This window comes from Buteo buteo, chromosome 11 (assembly GCF_964188355.1).
Source record: "Buteo buteo chromosome 11, bButBut1.hap1.1, whole genome shotgun sequence".
Classification (NCBI taxonomy): domain Eukaryota; kingdom Metazoa; phylum Chordata; class Aves; order Accipitriformes; family Accipitridae; genus Buteo; species Buteo buteo.
Window position 1 is genome coordinate 252,746 of NC_134181.1, and position 20,537 is coordinate 273,282.

The 20,537-nt window shown below is 58.1% G+C and overlaps 3 protein-coding genes across 10 annotated transcripts; all 3 read left to right on the plus strand.

The window, feature by feature from the left end:
* Positions 1-119: 119 nt before the first annotated feature.
* IST1 (IST1 factor associated with ESCRT-III) lies at positions 120-11,089 on the plus strand. The gene is made up of 10 exons (XM_075039726.1): positions 120-323; positions 3,447-3,546; positions 4,205-4,385; positions 4,652-4,739; positions 5,061-5,144; positions 5,560-5,670; positions 6,072-6,278; positions 7,381-7,473; positions 8,663-8,708; positions 9,824-11,089. The coding sequence occupies exons 2-10, from the start codon at positions 3,459-3,461 to the stop codon at positions 10,021-10,023; spliced, it is 1,098 nt and encodes a 365-aa protein (XP_074895827.1). The 5' UTR covers positions 120-323; positions 3,447-3,458; the 3' UTR covers positions 10,024-11,089.
* A 356-nt stretch (positions 11,090-11,445) lies between these two features.
* On the plus strand, positions 11,446-15,829 carry DHODH (dihydroorotate dehydrogenase (quinone)). 7 transcript variants are annotated; one of them, XR_012652118.1, is made up of 10 exons: positions 11,446-11,479; positions 11,869-12,069; positions 12,488-12,687; positions 12,908-12,990; positions 13,534-13,721; positions 14,207-14,320; positions 14,676-14,829; positions 14,903-15,062; positions 15,192-15,366; positions 15,573-15,829. XR_012652118.1 is itself a non-coding variant. In XM_075039345.1 (10 exons), exons 1-9 carry the CDS (start codon positions 11,462-11,464, stop codon positions 15,338-15,340), a joined length of 1,260 nt encoding a protein of 419 aa, XP_074895446.1. In that variant the 5' UTR covers positions 11,446-11,461; the 3' UTR covers positions 15,341-15,366; positions 15,573-15,829. The 7 variants fall into 7 exon arrangements, 6 of the variants coding, with proteins under 6 accessions (XP_074895446.1, XP_074895443.1, XP_074895448.1 ...); XM_075039345.1 differs by having other exon boundaries at positions 15,199-15,366; XM_075039342.1 differs by having other exon boundaries at positions 15,199-15,289; positions 15,569-15,829.
* Positions 15,830-18,248: 2,419 nt separating this feature from the next.
* LOC142036220 (haptoglobin-like) lies at positions 18,249-20,318 on the plus strand. 2 transcript variants are annotated; one of them, XM_075039348.1, is made up of 5 exons: positions 18,249-18,333; positions 18,671-18,732; positions 18,899-19,000; positions 19,241-19,315; positions 19,506-20,318. In XM_075039348.1, the coding sequence occupies exons 1-5, from the start codon at positions 18,323-18,325 to the stop codon at positions 20,267-20,269; spliced, it is 1,014 nt and encodes a 337-aa protein (XP_074895449.1). In that variant the 5' UTR covers positions 18,249-18,322; the 3' UTR covers positions 20,270-20,318. The 2 variants fall into 2 exon arrangements, with proteins under 2 accessions (XP_074895449.1, XP_074895450.1); XM_075039349.1 differs by lacking the exons at positions 18,249-18,333; positions 18,671-18,732; positions 18,899-19,000 and adding an exon at positions 19,020-19,115.
* The last annotated feature ends 219 nt before the right edge of the window (positions 20,319-20,537 follow it).

Genomic DNA, 20,537 nt, shown 5'->3' on the forward strand with positions numbered 1-20,537 from the left:
CGCGCCGGGGGGCGGGTACCGGCGGGCGCCTATCGGGAGTACCACTGAGCACTTGCGCCAGTCGAATCCCTCCGCTGGGTCATTTAGTCCCTCGGCGCCGCTCTCCTCGCTTGTGCCGCTGCCGCTTCTTTCCCGGGACGCCGCCGCGCCGGTGCGGCCGGCATGTATTGCGGCCTTGCCGCCGTAGCTGCCGCAGCGAGCTCGGTCGTGCCCCGGGTAAGGGGTGGGAGTGCCGGCGCCGTAGATCCCTCCGCACGCGGTGAGGTGGTGCGGAAGGAGGGCCGCCATTTTGCGTGCCCGAAGCCTGCGCGGAAGGGCGGCTGGTGAGTGGGGCTGGGGCTGCGGCGGCCGGGCTGGGGGCGGTGGGGCGCGCTCGGTGGCCGAGAGGGTGCTGGTAGTGAGGCGGATGCCTTGCCCCAAGTGCTGGCTGGTGGGGCTGAGGGCAGGTCCGGGGCCTGCCCCGCCCGCGCGGTGGGACGTTCCCTCGCCGCCGCCTCGCTGGGGACGGCGGCAGAGACGGAGAGGGATCTCTCCCCCTCAGACGCGTCGGCGTGCAGCTGCGCCGGTTAACCCAGGACCTCCTGCGCTGCCTGCGCACTTCTCTGAACTAGCCCTGGCCGTTGGGCAGCTACGGGGCGAGTCTCGCCGGCTGGCCAATGCCCTTGGAAACCGCCCCAGCAACAGGCTAATTGCTGTACGAGTAAAGGTTAATTTCGGTCTGGTCAGAGTAGCAGCCCGCCTACAGGAAGGGATGGAAAGGCAAGGTGCAAGGAAGGAAGAACTGGGTCAGTCTTCCTGCAGCAGCGTGGCTGAGAGGCTTATGCGGGAGAGTCGGGACAACAAAACTTTATGGAACGACAGCAGGATGGTTGCAAAAGAGTGGCTGGTGAGCCGGCTGCTACTTAATGGCTGTATTTTGAATTAATCTGTTAAAACAGGTTGTTAATCAGAATAGTTATTTAATAGGTACTTCTACAGAGACGTTGCAGCTTGTGCTGAGACTGTTTCTTGCAGCACTGTGAAGTTATTTTAATGTTGTAGGAGTATGTTCCAGTTACAGAAGAGCAAAACTTATTTTTTATGGCATCAGACTTACATCATGCTGTGGTGGGTTGACCCTGGCTGGATACCAGGTGCCCACCAAAGCCGCTCTGTCACTCACCCCCTCAGCTGGACAGGGGAGAGAAACTATAACAAAAAGGCTCATGAGTCGAGATAAGAACAGGGAGAGATCACTCCCTAATTGCCATCCTGGGCAAAACAGACTTGACTTGGGGAAAATAAACTTAATTTATTACCAATCAAATCAGAGTAGGGTAATGAGAAATAAAACCAAATCTTAAAACACTTTCCCCCCACCCCTCCCTTCTTCCTGGGCACAGCTTCAATCCCAAATCCTCTACCTCCTCTGCCCCAGTGGCACAGGGGGATGGGGGTTGGGGTCAGTTCATCACATGTTGTCTCTGCAGCTCTTGCCTTCTCAGGGGGAGGTCTCCTCACTCTTCCTCTGCTCCAGCATGGGGTCCCTCCCACGGGAGATAGTCCTTCACGAAGTGCTCCAGCATGGGTCCCTTCCACAGGCTGCAGTTCTTCAGGCACAGACTGCTCCAGCATGGGTCCCCCGTGGGTTCACAAGTCCTGCCAGCAAACCTGCTCCATCGTGGGCTCCTCTCTCCATGGGGCCACAGGTCCTGCCAGGAGCCTGCTTAGGCTTCCCACGGGGTCACAGCCTCCTTCAGGCATCCCCCTGCTCCGGTGTGGGGTCCTCCGTGGGCTGCAGGTGGATATCTGCTCCACTGTGGACCTCCGTGGGCTGCAAGGGGACAGCCTGCCTCACCATGGTCTTCACTGTGGGCTGCAGGGGAATCTCTGCTCTGGCACCTGGAGCACCTCCTCCTGCTCCTTCTTCACTGACCTTGCTGTCTGCAGGGTTGTTTCTTTCATATATTCTCACTCCTCTCTCCAGCTGCAGTTTCTGGTGCCTGGTTATTCCCGCCCCCCCCCCCCCCCCCCCTTCTTGAATATGTTTTTGCAGAGCTGCTACCACCATCAGTGATAGGCTCTGCCTTGGCCAGCGGCAGGTCCATCTTGGAGCCAGCTGGCATTGGATCTGTTGGACATAGGGGAAGCTTCTAGCAGCTTCTTACAGAAGCCACCCCTGTAGACCACCCCCGCTACCAAAACCTTGTCACGCAAACCCAATACACATGCATATATATTTCTGTTGCAATGTTTTTTGAGCTTGGTTGGCTCTGTGCATCATTGAAATAACTTGAATAGACCAGTTAAATAAACTGGATGTACTGTAGATAGTAATAAATCTTATGTAAACCACTTGTTATGTGCAAAATGCTATCACTATCCAAAAGTCTGCACCAATGTGTCCTTCCGGTACAAGCCAAGGTCTTTCTATGTGATAGCTCTTAAGGAAGTGTTTTTTGATGAATAGTTCTTGGCATAATAAAATGTCTTCTGAGTTAGTTTTCTGTGGGACTAATGAGTTGAACTGGCTCATGAGAGACTGGAGAAGTGCCAGAGAATGTGTTCAGTAAGCAGGAAGAGTGTGGGGAATATGGAATGGCAACTTTTCCTTCTGATGACAGGACTGTTACAATCTTAGTTTTTATCTCCTTGGATTAATTATACAGCTGTTTTACAACTTGCATATTAATAGGACAGAAGCTGGCTTGGTTCTTGCAGTTGACTTTCATGTTTCTTTAAAAATGTGGTTTTATCAATGAAGTAACAGAGAGAGAGAGGATTTGACTGTGTGATAGTTGTTGCAGACAGCATCTTGAGGCATTGGTTCACTTCCCTCACCTTTTGAAGTACGGGAATGAAAGCATGTCTTCTAGTAGCTATGCTGTTTTTTGGGAAATCTGAGGTTTTTTTCCACTTGGGCGTCTTAGAAATCTAGGACTGAATAGAACCTCAAAATACCACCTCGGTAAGCTCAGCTTACTGAATTGAGGCACAATCACATTTTCCTAGACCGCTGCTGGCAGGTGTTTGTCTAACATTCTTAAAACTTTACTGTCCTGCAGTATTCACATCAGTGGCTAGTGTCACTTATCTAGGTTAAATAGACCCAGGCCTTTAACTTCTTGTTTTAGGATATGTTTTCTAACCCTGTTCCTATTTATGGAGTAGCCCCAGCTTTTTATCATCTTACATCTGTTTCTGGGGTGAAGGTTCAGTCTGACAGAATGGGAATATCCAGGAAGTTTCTGCCCTGTTGGCCTTGGTTAGGTGCAGCGTTGTAAAGTGGGGAAGGGAATCATGAGTAGGTCCAGTCATTTGTAAATAACCAGATGCAGGAATAGCAGGCCTGTGCCTCTTTGTTTGGAGAATTTGTTTGGCTTTCCCCCCCACCAAGTAAAACAGTGACTGGTGTCCTTCTGACCAACAGCTCTTGGTTCTAATGACCTTCCCTTCTTCTCCCACAGAAAGCATTTATCATGTTGGGCTCTGGGTTCAAGGCTGAGCGCTTGCGAGTCAACCTGCGCCTTGTCATCAATCGCCTCAAACTGCTGGAGAAAAAGAAGAGTGAGTATTTGAGGGGGCAGGTGTGACCCAAGATACTTTTGGGGCTCAGGAGACTTGAGGAGATTTTTATGGAGTCAGGGTACTTTCATGGGCTGAGTATGGAGTAGCCTTTTACTCTTCCCTGAGGGACGTAGGCCTTGCAGTCTGCCCCAGTGTGTGAGTACCTGGAGGAGCAGGCTGGCCGCAACGTGGCCTCTGTCTACCTTCCTGGCAGGTATTGGGGTGCAATCTATGGGGTGCATGGTGCGGAGGGACATGCTGTTTTGCCCTGGGGGGCCTTTCTCTGGCCTTGTGTGCTCACAGCATAGTGGGGAACTTCCTGGGTGCTGTGGGAGGCTCTCCCCACTTGTGCTGTCCTGCCCTGCCCTGCCCAGACACAGATAAGATCCATGGTTCTGATTGACTCTGTGGGGAAATTGAAGGTGTAGGAGTGTTTCTAGCAGCTAAAAGCCCACTGTCCTTTCTTCTGTGAGTTAGTGTGCTAGGACCTAGACACAAGGGCTCTACCAAGCCATGGCTGAGTGTCTTGCCCTGCAGAGGCTTGTTGAAGGAGAGAGGAAAGCTTGTAATGGCTTTGTGTGTGGTGGGGACTGTGGGTGGGTACAGAGGCAGCAGCCCTTGCCAGCACAGTGACTGGCCTTGGGGATATGTGCTGTAGCTGAGTTGGCCCAGAAGGCAAGGAAGGAGATTGCAGATTATCTGGCAGCCGGAAAAGATGAGCGTGCCAGGATTCGTGTGGAGCACATCATCCGTGAAGATTACCTTGTGGAGGCCATGGAGATCCTGGAGCTGTACTGCGATCTGCTGCTAGCCCGCTTTGGCTTGATTCAGTCCATGAAGTAAGCTCTGGCCTAGCGGGTATGCTGTGGGAGAGGGTCCAGGCCCCCTGGGCTCAGGGAGGGGTACTGCTGGGGGCAGGCCTGGGGTACAGAAGGGCACCTGTGTTTGTCTCGGTGTCCTAGGGCCTCCAGAGACCTTTTCTTCCCCAGTCAGGGAAGACTCTGGAGCCCAGCATGGAGGATGGGGACTTTCAGGCTAAGCAGATTGAGGGCAGCAAAGACTAGGTGCTTGGTGTGGAGATAGGATTGTCTTCTGTTGTCCTCAGGGAGCTGGACTCTGGCCTGGCAGAAGCAGTGTCTACGCTGATTTGGGCTGCACCACGACTCCAGTCGGAAGTCGCTGAGTTGAAGATTGTGAGTAGGGTTGTTTGGGGAGTGTTACATATGCAGGGTGGGGGTGACACTGCCAGAAACTGGTGGAAGCCTTTGTCTGGGACTCTGTGTCATTTAAGACAGAGGATGTGTTTTTATGGGCTCTGCTGATGGACATCCCATTATAGGTGTCCCAGGAGCATCAGGGATGGCTAAGGCTGCTCAGCTGGGGCACTCAGTGGCAGAAATGAGGACGACCTGGGGAGGGGGGTGTGGGCGGCTCTAGGGGCTACAGCAGATGTGCAGTGTGTGGTGGGGGAAAGCAAAGGTGTGCACATTTCCAGAGTTTCTTTCCTGCTGCAGGTTGCTGACCAGCTGTGTGCCAAGTACAGCAAGGAGTATGGGAAGCTGTGCCGGACAAACCAGATTGGGACAGTCAATGACAGGGTAATAAACTGGTGGAACAGCTGCAGCCAGCTGGAGCTGGCAGAACAGAGGTGCCTGCTGTGGCTTTCTGCCCCTTTTTCCTGTGGCCAGTGGCTGATGTCTGTGGCTCACTGCAGAGTAGGGTGGGCCAGCTGTGCTGCTAGGGGTCTGCCTGCATTGGAGCATGGGAGCGTAGTGCTGAGGTCCCTGGCAGGTGGGGCCCTGCTGTGCTGGCTGTGAATGGAGAGGAGCAGAGCCCATGGAGCCCTGGCCTGTGGTTGCCAGCAGCGTCCTCTGCAGCAGTGCCGTACTGGGAGGAAGGGCCTCCCCAAGGCTGCACTGTGCTCCCTGCAGCAGGTGGCCCTGGCTGGCATAGCGCTCTGCTGTGCTGCACTGCCCCGGTCCCGCTGAGTGTTTCTGCACCCTTGTGTTCCAGCTGATGCACAAGCTGAGCGTGGAGGCACCGCCCAAGATTCTGGTGGAGAGATACCTCATCGAGATTGCCAAGAACTACAATGTGCCCTATGAGCCTGACTCAGTGGTGATGGTGAGTGAGGCACCTGCAAGTCTGGAGCTCCCTTCTGTGTTCCAGTGGCTGAAATGTCCTGTTAGTGCTGTGCAGGCTTTCAGAGCACAGGGCTGTGGCATTGCAGCAAACTGGGTGGTAGTTGTGCTTTGGTAACTTCTAGACAGCCCTAGCGTAGCATGATCCCTGCTCCTTCCCACAGCCCTATGGCATGTGGCTGTAGTTAGTCATGCTGTAGTCAGGTTGCCTTTGATTCCCATTAATATCACTGTGTAGCTGCTGTCTGTTCTGTCCTTGTTGTGTTGTGTCCTTGTTGTGTTGTCCCATCTTGTCCGGTGACAAATGCTGCATCTAATGCTCTTCAGAGGGCTGTGATCAGAATAGAGATGTGTTGATGAGCAGAATTCTTCCACCCTCTCCAGGCTGAAGCCCCTGCAGGTGGAGAGGCAGATCTAATTGATGTGGGATTCACAGATGATGTGAAGAAGGGCGGCCATGGAGGGGGAGGAGGTGGTGGGTTTACAGCCCCACTGGTCGGTCATGATGGAATAGTACCCATGCCAGTGATGATGCCTATGCCCATGCCAACACCAAATCCGCCCTTCTCCTATCCGCCTCCAAAGGGACCGGTAAGTGCCTTTGCTTTGAGCATTCCTTCTTTCTGTGGAAGACTCTGATTGTGGTGCTTAGCCCTGTCCCTGCTGACTGGGAAGTGTCTGTACCTGGTAGCTTGATGTGTCAGAAGGCCATTGTGTTGGTGTGAGACTGCGTGGGATGGAAACTGTTGGCAGTTCAGCTGAAGCTTCATGTTGTTTCTTGACTGTGGAGGTTCTTACCCCTGTTCTCCAGCCAGCCCTCTTTGCCTTCAGGGAACAGAGGAGTCCAGACTTAACTCCTGAGGCAGTCTTCTGACTGCCAGGCTTTTGGCCAGGGGTTGGAGCTGCACTTTGAAGTTGGTAGGCTGGTAGTGTGCCAAGATTCAGTCAAGGAAATCAGGTGAGTTTTGTGGGGTGGGAACAGCACAGAAAACCGTGGAAGCACACTGCTTTCAGACCTGCAAGGGAAGGGGACTAGGCCAATGGCAGATGATTTGTTGCGAGGGTGGCAGGTGGGAGCTGAAAAGAGCACTCTTCTCTGAATTCAGTCATTTACAGGATGTCTGTGTAGACTGGAGAGTGGTAGAGCAGTGGGTTGACTTGGAATCTTAATGTGGTCCCAGCAATGCTGCAGTGTTTTTTGTGGAAAATCTGGGTCAAGTATCATCAGCCAGCTGTTGGCCCAGGCATAAATATGTTGAGGACTTGTGCCAAGTCTAGGTCTTTGAAGCACTGTTGTGTTACAAGTAAGGGTAATACAAAGCCTCGAGTGAGCCAGAGACCTCCTTCCTGTTTTGTTATACTGCACTCAGGAGAAATGGCTCAGGTGTGCTTATTGCAGGGTATTACCCTTTTTGTCCTGGTACTTCTAATGCCTTGAAAGATGAAGTGTTTAGTCATGCTGGTTCTTTAGAATAACCCATAGTCCTGTTTGCTGGGCCTGATTGCTGCAGGTGACTACATCTGACTTGAGAATCTTTTCCTAGTAAGTATAAACTGTATCAGGTTGGATACTTCCCTGCATTTATCTTAGACTACTACTTTCTCTGACTCCCATAGCAGCTGTAGGTGTATTGTGTCCCATGGTCGCTCTCAGGTAAGTAGTCTGGTACGTGACTCTAATCTCTCTGTACAGGAGAACTTCAATGGCCTGCCAGTGGGGACCTACCAGCCTTTCACTAACATCCATCCACCACCAATTCCAGCAGCCCCACCAACATATGAGTCTGTAAGTGCCTGAGCTGAATCACCGTTGTAGGCAGCAGAGGGAACCTCAAAGAGTGCAGGGTAGCCACAGAAAAGGCAAATGTTCATTAAGCACACTGCTGTCAACCTTTGGAGCTTTTGGGGTGGTGCTTGGCATTGCTTATGGGTGTGGTGAATCACGGAGTGCATGTGATGGGAGAATGACTTGTGAGGAGAAGTTCCTCATTCAGCTGTGCTGCAAAGGAAAGCCAAGATTTATTTTACTGCGGTGCTAAAATGGTGATAAACGCTTAACAAGTAGAGTCCACAAATTCTGTTTTTTGCAATGTGAAGGGTTTATCACCTTCAGTCTGTTAAATTACAGCTTTTGAACTAATTCATAGTTAGCCTGGATGATGGTTTTGGCTGACCCAAATGATGTATGTTTAAACACTTTTCCTTTCTCAGACTTTTCTCAGTCCTTGGGGACAAAGGAGGAAAGGCTGGAGTCTTCTCTTTCCATGCTTGTCTATGTGTTTGTTGCTGCAGTTCATGATCATGCCTCCCATTTTGCTTTCAGCAACATGCTTCTAGTTTTGGCAGTTTCCTGTATAGGGATGAGCATCGCCAAGCACCTGCGTGTACTAACACCTTGTACTAGCTGCACAGCAGTGTTTGAGTCCAGGAGATGCAGGCACAGATGCAGCAGTTGTTAGCTGGTTGAGGATAGATGTCACTGCAGCCCACAGGGAATGAGGAGTTACACCAGCAGAACTGACCATGCTCTGTGCCTTTGTCCCAAGTGGACCAAGACCTGAGATGGGGTCATTTAGTACCTTGCTGCTGGTTACAAGGACCTATCTATTGTTTATGAAAGAAAGGAAGCAGTAGCTGTGATTACGCGGATGAAGAGGGCAGTCTTCTCCCTTGATAAGTATTTCAGATCTCCTAGTGGATATGCTCTGTTTATCCAGTTCCAGAATATGGCCAGGGAAGCTTTGATTGACAAGAGAGGGAGAGGAAAGTCGAAGCACTGCCTCCTTTTCTTGGGAAGAGAGGCAGATTCTTCTGAGTGCGCTGGAAGCCAGGGTTGCCTGCCTTCTTGGGGAGGGGTGGGGTATGCATTGCTCTGCATGGGTGTGGCTGCTGTTGCCCATTAGCAGTGCCTACACAAATATGTGATTCTGTGTCTGGTAGGAGAGTGAGCTGTAGTAACTTAGAGTCTTTTTCAGATTGATGAGCCTAATACTGACAAGGACGCTTCTGCGCCGGTGGCTGGTGAGTATGTCAAGAGGTCTGGGAAACCTAGGGTGGTTAGGGGCTGTGGTTAGCTTGGGATCCTAGTGTCCTTGGAAGGAAGCTTTCCATGTAGGGAACAACGTGTAGAAGTTGACACATCTTGAGAGTAGGATTTGAGTTTGGAGAGGACTCTGATGGAGATGGAGAGTATCCTCTCAAAACAGGGAGAAGCCAGACTTCCACTGGGAAGCTCAAGAACTGGAATCTGACTTTGTAGTCAGTACTGGGTCTCCAGCTTAAGCTGCCTCATCAGACCGAGTATAGGGGATTGCAGGATAAAATGAGAAAGCAACAGCTGTAAGTGATAATATATTTTTACATGGCATTAATAATACTGTTCTGCAGCAACAGAATGAAAGAAGTAAGCACTAAGAGGGTAGATAGGTTTATATTGATGTCAGTGTTGAGGCTGCATACAGCAGAGCAGGAGTAGTAGAGATAGCTGTTATCCCCTGGTCCATCTGCCTAAAGGCTTGCGAGATGCTTCATGCATCATAATTGGATCATAAAAAAATTCTCCTGCCTTGTACAGTGTGATTCTGCTCTCTGTGTTTTGAAAGCACTTGTTATCTCTAGCACTTGATAAGGGTGGAGAGGGTTTTTAAAGTAAGTGGACGCTTGCCAGCTCCAGCAAGGATTTCTAACAATCTAGTGGAGTCCTCTGGGGAGTGTTGGTGGTGTGTGCTGAAGAAGGTAGGCCTATGGCTGCACTGGATCTGGCTGTGTGTCTTTAGGAGGTGCTGGAATGGAGGAGACAGGGATTTTTGAATCCCCATGATGCAGTCCAGCCAGTATAGGCATGTGGGAGCTTCAGCCCACTGGCAGCCGGGCTGTGGGCAGTGGAGGGGGATCTTCTACTGTCTGGTGCAGCCATAGGATAGCAGCCCCTTGCAGCCATATAAACCTGAAACATTGTGTTTTTCCCCATTGAGTCTACACACAGTTGGAGGTGTGTGATCACTGAGTCCTGTTCAGAAAAATACACTGGTGTACTGCCTTTTTGGTAGAATGACCTTTCTTTTGTGTGGCTCTGTTTGGCCTGGTAAGAGTGTGATGATGATGAGGTGAAATGGTATTTCTCTTATTCTAAATAGGGCCTGGGCCCAAGTCAGAAGCTTCTCCTAAACCAAAAGCTGGAGCTCCTAATACCTTCGATAACTTTGTGCTGCCTGAATTACCATCCGTGCCAGATACACTGCCGACAGCATCTGCTGGCGCCAACTCTTCTGCCTCTGAAGACATTGACTTTGATGATCTTTCTCGGAGATTTGAGGAGCTAAAGAAGAAAACATAAAGCTGACTGGGCTCTAACTCCAATATGAGGGGCAGGAGCTGTGACAGCTGCTTCTCTCTGAAACAGACTCCCCTTGAAACTGGTTTCCTGTATTAACCTCAAATGAATGCGCTCTTCTTTTTGAGCTCTCTTCCTGCTGTACTTAAACCAGGTGGTGCCACTTTCCCGATCCTTGTTGCTCCAGGAGCTGAACTGTGGGGAATCTTTTGAGACTGGAGCAGGGAACAGCCTTGTCGGACTGGGTAGCTCTACAGGAAAGCTGTGCTTGGTGTTCTGGGTGCCATTCCTGGCTGCCTCCACAGTGGCTCTGTGCCCCCTCCCACAGAGAAGAGAGGCAAAGGCTGGAACGGAACAGGGCTTTCTCCTCTCCCCTGATGGTCTCAAGAGCAGCACCATCCACAAACTGCCCCTCCCTGCTCTATGGCCTGTACAATAAGGGTGATTAAGTCCCTTTGGTAAGACTTCTAACTAGTTGGTGCAGGGAATACAGTCATGAGGAGACGTGGCATTGCCCTTGAGGCTGTGCAGTATGCTGGCACTTCTGCCATCTCTCTGGCTCCAGCCCTGTCTGCCTGCGGTTTGCTTGATGTCCTCTCTGGGCTCGCAGGGAGCCTCTCTGGCCTTTGCTGGCTTCTCAGTGTGGGGCTCTGTTCCCTGCTCGCAGGAGGGTGGCACTGTACGGTTTCCTCTTGGGCGGTGTGTTCCACCTGAGCCCGCCGGGAGGGTGAGGTGGCCGGGCAGAGGGCTGGCAGAGCCATGCTGGCTGCACCAGCTGCTTTCTCACTGGGCACTAACGTGTATGGAGAGCTGAGGTCAAGGGCCTCTGGTGGGATATGTGGCAGCAACTTTGCTTACCCCTGAGCAAGGGGATGGGAGACGGCTGACCTGAGCGCTGCAGCCGGTGCTGCTGCTGTGTGCAGGGAGCGGGGGTGCTGCTGGAGGTGACCTGCGCTCTCCTCCGTGATGCACCTGTACATAATCCTTTCACACAACTTTTCTTTGGAGTTTTTGGCCGATTTGTATCTTACGGGTTGGTTCCTAATAAAGTCTAGGCTTGTGAGCTGCTGTGGGCCGTGGGATGCTTTCTCGTGGGGGTCGCACAGCGGCGGGACCCTCTGCCGCAGCCGCCCGGTTGGGGCTGGGCCCCCGTCCCTAAAGCCCCGGAGCCCGAGGGGGTGACTGGCGTCAGCCTGGGCGGGGCCGGGGCCGCCCAGGGGCGGGGCCCGCTCGGGCTCCTCCCCGTGGCCGTCCGGGGGCGGGGCCAGGGCGGTGTCGTTCCAGCTCCCGCCCCCGCGGGGGTCCCTCCCCTGCCGTTCGTCCCGCGATCCGGCCGCCCGCCCCGAGTCCCGCCGCGCCCCTATTGGCTGCGAGAGCCCGGCCTCCGCCAATCATCGGGGCGAGCTCCAGGAAGCATCCCGCCACGTGTCGGGCTGAGCAGATGGCGGCGCCGCTGCGCGTGAGCGGCCGGCGGGCCCTGCGGCGGTCGGGGGTCCTGGGGGCGGCGGGAGGGCCCGGGACACGGCACCGGGCACTCGGGAGCCGGCCGGGCGGGGCGTGCTGACGGGGTCCCCGGGGGCTCGGGCTTGGCCGGGGGCGGCTAGGGCTGGAGCAGGTAGTGCCGGGGCGGGGGACGGGAAGGGATGGGGGCCGTGCCGGGGCGGCATGGGATGAGGAGGGGGACCGGTATGGGATGCAGACGAGGCGGGGTGCCGGGGGCGGTGCCGGGGGCGGGGTGCCGTGCCGTGCCGGGGCGGGGTGCCGGTGCGGGTAGGGGTACGGGTACGGGGGCTGGCTGCCGGTACGGGGGGCGGGCAGGACGGTCTCGCTGCTGACGGCCTCCCGCAGGGGCGGCTGCGGGCGCTGGCGGCGACGCTGGGAGGCTGCGGGCTGCTGCTGGGCTCGGCGCTGGCGGCGGGCGACGAGCGGCTCTACGCGGCGGCGATGCCCGCGCTCCGCGTCCTCCCCCCCGAGGCCGCCCACGGCCTGGCCCTGCGCGCCGCCGCCCTCGGGCTGCTGCCACCCGCCCGTCCCGACGGCCCCGTGCTGGTACGGCTCTGTGGCGGGGGGAGGCCGGGGCTGGGGTGGCCGAGGGGGTGGTTCAGGGACCGGGGCGGGGGAGAGGGTGTGTGGCCGGAGGGGGCGGCCAGGGCGTGGGGGGCGGTGGGGGCATCGTAGGGTCCGGCGGGTCCCGGGGGGCGGGGGGGCTGTGGCAGTCCGCGGGGGGGGCGATGAGCTCTGGCAGCCAGCGGAGGTGCCCAGCAGGGCTCCCAGGGCAGCCCCGGGTCCAGGAGATGGTCCCGGCAGAAGCCGTGGGTCCCCCGGGGCAGGCGCCCAATGAGGGCACCCTGTGGAGCAGGGGGAATGGAGGGGAGGGGGCCGGGGCGAGGCCCTGGCTGTGGCTCCTGGCGTCGGTGGGCTCTGGCCCTCCCGGCTGCCCGTGTCTGACCCAGCCCCTGCCCCATAGGAGGTGCGAGTCCTCGGGCAGCGGTTCCGCAACCCGGTGGGCCTGGCGGCCGGCTTCGACAAGCATGGCGAGGCCGTGGATGGGCTGTACAAGATGGGCTTTGGCTTTGTGGAAGTAGGGACTGTCACACCCAAGCCCCAGGAGGGGAATCCCAGACCCAGGGTCTTCCGGCTGGCGGAGGATGAGGCGGTCATTAACAGGTGGGATCTGAGGGTGGCTGCTCTGCGGTGTCCCGCAGGCTGTCCACCCAGAGGGAGCACCTTTATTTGGGTGGTCCCAGCTGTGTGGTCCATGCTGTGGTGGCTCTTGGGTTGGATGTGCTGAGCGGAGCTGCAGACACCATACATCTCCCTTGTGTTTCTCCTGGGTCCTGCTCAGGGCTTGTGGACACAAGCCCTGAACTTGTCTGTTCTGGTGCAGGTATGGGTTCAACAGCCACGGCCACGTCGCAGTGGAGCGGAGGCTGCGGGCCCGCCGGGAGACACAGCTCAGGCTCACTAGTGGTGAGACAAGCTTATAAGCCTTTGCTCTTGGGGTCTGCAGGGTGGGTTTGGGGGTCTCCTGGGTAGCTGTTGGCTAGGAAAGGTGTGTAACGCTAACCTCCAGGCACGGGAGGGCCCTGGCTGGAATGAGGTGGAATTGGACAGCAGGAACTCTCTTGGGGCTGTAGCCTCTTCCCCCTGGGACTGTGACCAGGCACCTTTCTCACACTATTTTCTCTGTGATAAGGGCTCTGCTTGCTGCTTTGGGCAGGACCTGTCTGCTGAGACTAGCCAAAGCCAATAGTGCCCCAGCTGGGCAGTTTCCGAGGGCAGCCCCTGCTGGGTGGCCAGGCTGGAGGCTGCGGTGCTGGGAGGTGCTGACCAGGGCAGCTGTGGTGGTGCTCCTGTGGCTGCAGAACAGTCCCAGGCCCACCCCCGTGAAACATGTGGGCTGCATATCTCCATCTTCATTTAGCTGGTCCTGGGGCTTCCCTTGTCAGGTGCTCTGGCCCCTTGGGTGGTGGTTGGTCCTGCTGCCCTGGTTCAGCCGTGTCTGTGTTGCAGCGGGGATGCCCCTTGGAGTCAACCTGGGCAAGAACAAGAGCTCTACTGATGCTGCAGCTGACTACGTGGCTGGGGTCCGGATGCTGGGCCCTTTGGCTGACTACCTGGTTGTGAATGTGTCCAGCCCAAACACGCCAGGGCTGCGGGACCTGCAGGGCAAGACTGAGCTGCGGGACCTGCTGACCAAGGTGGGTGACCCTCACAGCCAGCCCAGACTACAGCTGCAGCACTGGATGCATCCCATCCCCCAGCAGCGCCTGCTCTGCTCCAGCTGATGGGTTTGCCCCAGCGCAGGGAGGAGCGTGGCGGCTCCCTGGAGTGGTGGGCAGAGCCACCGAGATGCCCCTTGATCAGCTGCTGGCGTGGGGTTCACCAGGGCACTGTACTCCAGCAAAGGGCACGCGAGCAGTGAGGTGTTGTGCTCTGCTCTGCTCCTGGAAGGGGGCAGCGAGCCACCCACCCCGTGGCATCGGGAGTCGCTGCAGTCCTGTGCGGGTCCTGTGCCCCAGGCCCTGTGCCGTAGCGTGTCCGTCCCGTTGGCAGCGCCATGTAGGGAGAGCGGGGCCTGTCCCTGTGCTGCCTTGTGGCAATGGGTGCACGTGTCTCCCCGGTCTGAGGCAGGAGGTGTTCTCCAACCACGCACTGCTCTGTTCCCCCATGCATTCCCCTGCAGGTGCTGGTGGAGAGGGACATGCTGCCCTGCGAGCGCAAGCCAGCCGTGCTGGTGAAGATTGCCCCTGACCTCACTGCGCAGAACAAGCAGGACGTTGCTAGTGTTGTCTGTGAGGTGAGGAGGTGGGAAGGGGAGACTGGCGAGGAGCTGGGCTGGTGTGCCTCCTGCCTCACCTCGCACAGCATAGGGGCAAGACCATGGTGCTCCTGGCAAGTCACCTTTCTGAAAGGACAGGCAGACCCGCGGCTCTCTGGCTGCCATAAGGATGGTGTCCTGGGTAGCTCTGAGTCTGCGAGGGCCTGTGTGCATCACCCAGACCTTGGGGATGGTCCAGGCAGTGAGGGGCAGCTGCTTTGTCCCCGGGCATGTTGCTGGGGCACTTGCCGGGGGGGCCGGGCCTGGCAGCCTGGGGGATGAGAGTGGGGAGCTGCTCGTGGCAGCTGTGTCCTCATGCTGCTGCCCCCCCCAGCTAGGTGTGGACGGGCTGATTGTCAGCAACACCACCGTGAGCCGCCCCAGCAGCCTCCGGAGCAGGCAGTGCACAGAGCCTGGGGGCCTCAGCGGGAAGCCCCTGCGGGAGCTCTCCACGCAGACCATCAGGGAGATGTACTCCCTCACCCGAGGTAGGGGCAGAGCAGGGCTTGGGGGTGCGTGCTGGCATCGCCCGTGCTGTCCTGACCCTGCGTCTGCCCACAGGCCGGGTGCCCATCATTGGGGTGGGTGGGGTGAGCAGTGGGCGCGATGCCCTGGAGAAGATCCGCGCTGGAGCCTCGCTTGTGCAGATGTACACGGCGCTCGTGTACCATGGGCCGCTGGTGGTGGGGACAGTGAAGCGGGAATTAGAGGAGCTGCTGAGGTGAGTGAGGGGCTGGGCACCTCCCCAGGGAGCCCCTGGGCAGCCACATGCTGGCGCATGAGCAGTGGTACTGCGGGGCTGAGCCGCAGTGCCAGGCCGACCCAGCCGTCACATGCTGTCCCTGGTTAGGGAGCAGGGGTTCAAGAACGTCATGGAGGCAGTTGGAGCAGATCACCGGTGCTGATGTGCCACAGAACCAACGTCTAGCCAGGAGAAGCCGTGGCCAAGCAGGGACAAGTCTGATGCTTCCAGTGCTGGGCCCGCTGGGACTGAGCTGAGGTCCTGATCCCAGCCCCTGAGAAGGGTCAGTGATGGGTGAAGCTGGGGCTGCACTGGTGGGGAGCAGGGGAGGGGGCCTCCACACTGGTGCCGCTGTCCAGGGCTGTATTTTGGCTTTCTGGTGGGTTGGGGTCCCCAGCAGAAACCAGCGTTGAGTAAGGCTCTGCTGGGTGGTGAGGAAAGCTCCTGAGGGGACAGCCCTGCAGTCCTGTGCCCTGCCTCCTGCTGCAGCACTGCCCCATGGAGAGCACGCCTTCCCTGGTGTTACTGCCCAGAGCCGTGGGCCAAGCAGTGTATTGGGTGTCCCTTCTGCCGGGGATGCCACAGCCCATGCTGCCTTCTCTGGTTGGTGCTCGGTCCTCCTGCACCGCAGCCTCTGCAGGAGCATCTGCCCTCCCTGCCCTCCTCCCTTCTCCGCATGTGATCCTGTAACAAACCTGCAGGTCCTGGGTCCTGCCTGAGTGTCAATAAATGTTTGGCTCACCTGGTCCTGTGTGCTGATTCGGGGACACCTCTTGAGTCCGAGGGACGCAGCTCAACTCTCCTCAGCTGAGCAGGATCAGCTCTCTTTATGTTGTTACTGGTCAGTGCATCTTTTCCTGGTGGTAGAAACCACAGGGTAGCTGGGCTCTGGGATGGATCCATGCAAAGCTTGCCAGGGCTCCCCTTGCAAAGACCTCTGCCTGGGGCTGGGCCCTTGTGAGGTGATGGGTGCTGTTTCCTCCCTTTGCTGCTGGTGTGCAGATGTTTGGAGACAGCTGCGGTTATGCCCTGTCGCTTATTATGGAAAAGCCCTGTTCGTTCACGCTTCTGGAGGCTGTTGGATTTGTCTTTGGGGCCTCTGGCATTGACTGGCACTTTACCCTGGACTCCCCGTGGTCATCTCAGGCTTTTCTTGAGCAACACAACTTGACCTGGACACAGTGTTCCCTCTGCAGCCTCTTGCAATCCACCCTGCAGAGCAGGATTGCATCACAAGCACTTCAACAAACTTGTTTATAGGAGGAGTGGGACTGCTGACCCTGCTCTCAGTGGCCCTCAGCTCACGTCAGGGCTGTCACCTGCCTGCTCCCCTGCTTCTGCAGCCCTCTGCACCAGCCTCTTCATTTACTAGATTCTCTGCTTCTGGCAGGTGGTGCTTATTGCTGCTCTAACAGGGATGTGACCTGGTCCATTGGCCAAGGTTTTGATGCGCTTTCTGCGGAGAAGGCCTGGGAGGCTCTCACTCTCCAGGTCTGAATGTGGCTGTCATGTCATGGGAGCCCGAGCTTGAGTTTCACGTTGTCCCACGGCACTCTTGTCTGTGCTCTGCAGCTGATAAGTGACTGTGGCTTGGAGACAGTCAGTGCCTTGCACTGCCACAGCAGTCGCTGGCGGTGTTGGTCTCAGGCATGGTCCTGCGCTGCCATAGCCCAGTGCGTGGGCTGTGGTCCGTGCCCCACGAGCAGGCTGGAGCGGCTTCCCACACCTTCCTGCAGGCAGTCCCTTTGTCCGAGCTAACCTTGAGGCTGCCGAGTGGGTACCAAGGCACAGTCGTGTGTTGCTTTTTTCCCTCTGCCAGGACATGGCAGTCTCCTGTGGAGGGACAAGCCTGCTGCAGTGGGATGGTGCTATCTAAGCCTGCCATCGTCAGATGCCACAGCACCTTTCTAAGTGCTGGCGTGGTTCATGGATCGGAGCTGTCAAGCCCCAGTGCATCCTGTGCTGGACTCTAGCCTTCTGTGTTTCAAGTGTGGTTGCATGAGTATGACCAGTGCTGGGCCAGACGTGTCAAGCCCTGTGCTGTTTAGGGCCCAGGTGCCCCATGAGATGTGAAGAAGCTTACACAGGATGGGAAAGCCGCCTTCTGGAGCACCTGGGACCAGACACAGATGTCCCTCCTGAGCCTGACAGACTGGCAAGATGCTCGCTGGTGAGACCCCCAGCATGCCAGGCTTCAATGGCTCAGGGCCAGAGCTGGCCTCACATGCTCCACGTGGTTTTGGGGTGGCCTCGCTTCAACACTGGCACCCCGGGGTAGGTAAGAGGGTGGGTGCCTGTCCCTTCCCTTCTGTGCTGCCCCTTGGTTGTGCTCCTGCTGGAAGCAGACTCAGCTTGTAGGGGCAGGCTGATGTGCTCTGCCCCGTGCCCTTGCTGCTGGCCAGCCACATCCAGCTGGGCACTGGCCAGGGATTGCTGCTACGAGTTCCCGTAAAGCTGGGCTGGGCCCTTGCCTCTGCTGATAAACAACCTGCACCCGAGGGGCCAGGGGCTGCCAGGATGTGGGGCTGGAGCCCGCTGCGCGGGAAAGGGTGGGTACTTGTGGGAAGAGGTCGGTTTGGCCAAAGTCCATCGGAGCCTGCAGCGAGCGGGCATGGGACGGGCTGCATCCCTCAGCCAGCCGGGCTGGTGCTGCCCAGAGCGCTGGCAGTGCCGAGCCCCGCTGTGCCCCAGCTTTGTGGGGTGGCTGGCAGGGTGCGCCCCGGCTACGGGTAGAGCCAGGCACAGGATGGGATGGGACTCGGCTCCTGTGCCCCGGCTTCGCCTGCTGGCACAGGGACAGCTGCCCGGGCCCTGTGGGGCTGCCGGGTGCCCCCGCAGGAACTGCTCTAGGCGGTGGCACAGGGCAGTTTTGCAGGGGGCAGGGGCTGGCTCTGCTTTCTGTGAACCTCAGCTGGTGTTGCAGCCCCAGGGCACCAGCGTCTGCAGCCCGATCCCTCCCTGCATATTTGTAGCTGCAAAATCCCAGAAACTCCTGGCACGCTGGCTTCCCATGGGGGGGGTTGGCAGGCTCTCCCCAAGCCTCTGCCAGGCCAGCTGTGAGCCAGGTGGGGCTTTCTGTGCTCCTCCTGCTGGGAAAGGTGCTGGCTGCATACTGCAGGGTCAGGAGGTCTGGAGCACAGGGGCTGCCCAGGGCAAGGGAGGTGGCCATAAAAGGGGTGAGGAGGGAGCCCTGAACAGCATCAACCTGCAGAAGGAGGCTGCTGCGAAGAGAGGGAGCTATGAGCATGGGGTGAGCGATGTCAATGTGTGTGTCCTGCTTGCCTGGCTGAGGACCTGGCCCTGCTGTGAGCTGTGGCAGGACTCACGTTGGGCCGGGAAGCGCTCTGGGTCCCAACACTGCAGCCTTGTCCTCCACAGCAGCAGGGTCTGGGTCTGGCCCAGGCAACTTCTCCAGGCTGTGTCCGATGGGCAGCCCCAGGGGTGTGGGGTCAGCCCTCTGCCCTCTGGGGGAGGCAGCCCCCAGGGACAGGGCATGAGCCTGGCCAGGGCAGTGGTCCTGGTGGAGCCCGCAGACTGGGAGCGGGGGGTAGGGGCCCTCTGCTGAGTGTGCCCTCTCTTCCCTGCAGGCCTGCAGTGCTGCTGATTGCTGGCCTGGCCTGGACCGTGCTGGAGACTGCAACCGCCACAGGTACCTTCCAGGGCAAGGGTGGGAGCACCGGGGCTCGGACGAAGCCAGGGGCAGCTTGGCAGGGAGCAGGCGTGGGGCAGGACAGGAGTGGGGAGGGACCTGCCAGAAGTGGGGGTGATGTCCTGGGCTGAGTCCTCTGGGCCAGCTGAGCATCCTCTGCCTGCAGACTGGAGCTGTGCAAAGCCTGCGGAGATTGAACATGGCTACGTGGAGCACCTGATCAAGTACCGCTGCGACCCGTACTACCAGCTGCGCGGCTCTGGTGACGGTGAGGCAGGCGGCGTGGGCGCAGCACCCAGGGACGGGGCTTGTCCCTGGCTCCAGGGGATGCATGGGGCTGCCCCAATGCCAGATGATGCAGCCCACCCCCCCCTTCCTCCGGGGTACGACTAGCTACCCCTGCTCACCTAAGCCCTGGGGAGGTACAAGTACACCTGTGCCTCCCTGGCTGCGGGGCCCTTCCCCTCCCTCGCAGGGCAGGGGTGCTGACTCCAGTTTCCCTCCAAAGGCACATACAAGTGTGACGAGGATCATGAGTGGGTGAGCCCTGAAGCTGGCAAGGAGGTGCCTGTCTGCGAGCCAGGTGAGAGCAGAACAGCAGGGGCAGGGCGCGTGGGGGGCTGTAAGCGGTCGGTCTGGGCAGCCAAAGGGCTGCAGGGGCTGCTCACAACCCCCATCTTCAGTGCTGCTCCCTGGGGCTGCCCCGGGCCGGGAGGCATCCAGCACCTGCTGGCCTCAGAGGGCTCACCGGGGCTCTGCTCTGCCCTATGCAGTGTGTGGGAAGCCAAAGAACCCCCCCAGGCAGATGCAACGTATCATCGGCGGCCTGCTGGCCGGGAAGGGCAGCTTCCCTTGGCAGGGCCGGCTGGTGACCCGCCACAACCTCATCGTGGGGGCCACGCTCATTGGTGACCAGTGGCTGCTGACCACGGGCAGGAACGTCTACCTGAACCACAGCGAGAACACCAAGCCGGAGGACATCGCCTCTACGCTGCAGCTCTTCCTGGGCAGCCAGAAGGAGCCTGCCTTGGGCATCGAGCGTGTGGTGCTGCACCCCGGCTACCCAGAGACTGTGGATCTGGCCCTGCTGAAGCTCAAGCAGAAGGTGCTCCTCGGGGAGGAGGTGATGCCCATCTGCCTGCCCCAGAAGGACTACGTGCGCCCGGGGCGGGTGGGTTACGTCTCAGGCTGGGGCCGCGGGGCTACCTTTGCCTTTTCCGACATGCTGAAGTACGTGATGCTGCCGGTGGCAGAGGGCGAGAGGTGCAGGGAGTACTACGAGGCGCGGAATGAGTCCTACTGGGTCCAGCCTATCCTTAGCAATGACACCTTCTGTGTGGGCATGAGCGAGCTGCGGGAGGATACATGCTACGGGGATGCCGGCGGCGCCTTTGCCGTGCAGGACCCCGATGACAACACCTGGTATGCGGCCGGCATCCTCAGCTACGACAAGACCTGCACCGTCTCCAAGTACGGTGTATACGTGGACGTGCAGCGCGTCCTGGCCTGGATCAAGGAGACGGTGGCGGCTGGCTGAGGGGGGTCTGTGGGGGAATAAAACTGCGTGGGGGAATAAAACTGCTCCACACCTGGCCGCGGGCTCTGTCTGCCTGTGCACAGCACTGCAGGGGCGTGCACGCGTGTGTCTGTGCAGGGGGGCGAGCGGGTGTGTGCGCCGGCCTCTGGGTGGGGTGCGGCCTGTGGGGTCCGTGCAGGCCTTCCCCTTGGGGGGGGGGGGTGTGCCTGGGGCTCTGGGGGGGGTTCTCCCCCTCCCCCGCCCGTGGGGGTGTCTGTGGGGTTCTCTT

What these genes read in the sequence shown, in the direction of transcription:
- DHODH (XM_075039342.1), top strand. An exon ending in ACAGCTCAGGCTCACTAGTG is followed by an intron (nt 12,991 to 13,533) that starts GTGAGACAAGCT and finishes TCTGTGTTGCAG; the next exon opens with CGGGGATGCCCCTTGGAGTC. An exon ending in TTGCTAGTGTTGTCTGTGAG is followed by an intron (nt 14,321 to 14,675) that starts GTGAGGAGGTGG and finishes TGCCCCCCCCAG; the next exon opens with CTAGGTGTGGACGGGCTGAT.
- LOC142036220 (XM_075039348.1), top strand. An exon ending in GGAGACTGCAACCGCCACAG is followed by an intron (nt 18,733 to 18,898) that starts GTACCTTCCAGG and finishes CTCTGCCTGCAG; the next exon opens with ACTGGAGCTGTGCAAAGCCT. An exon ending in GGTGCCTGTCTGCGAGCCAG is followed by an intron (nt 19,316 to 19,505) that starts GTGAGAGCAGAA and finishes TGCCCTATGCAG; the next exon opens with TGTGTGGGAAGCCAAAGAAC.
- IST1 (XM_075039726.1), top strand. Translation starts at nt 3,459, where the DNA reads ATGTTGGGCTCTGGGTTCAAGGCTGAGCGCTTGCGAGTCAACCTGCGC. An exon ending in ACTGCTGGAGAAAAAGAAGA is followed by an intron (nt 3,547 to 4,204) that starts GTGAGTATTTGA and finishes TATGTGCTGTAG; the next exon opens with CTGAGTTGGCCCAGAAGGCA. An exon ending in CGCTTCTGCGCCGGTGGCTG is followed by an intron (nt 8,709 to 9,823) that starts GTGAGTATGTCA and finishes TATTCTAAATAG; the next exon opens with GGCCTGGGCCCAAGTCAGAA.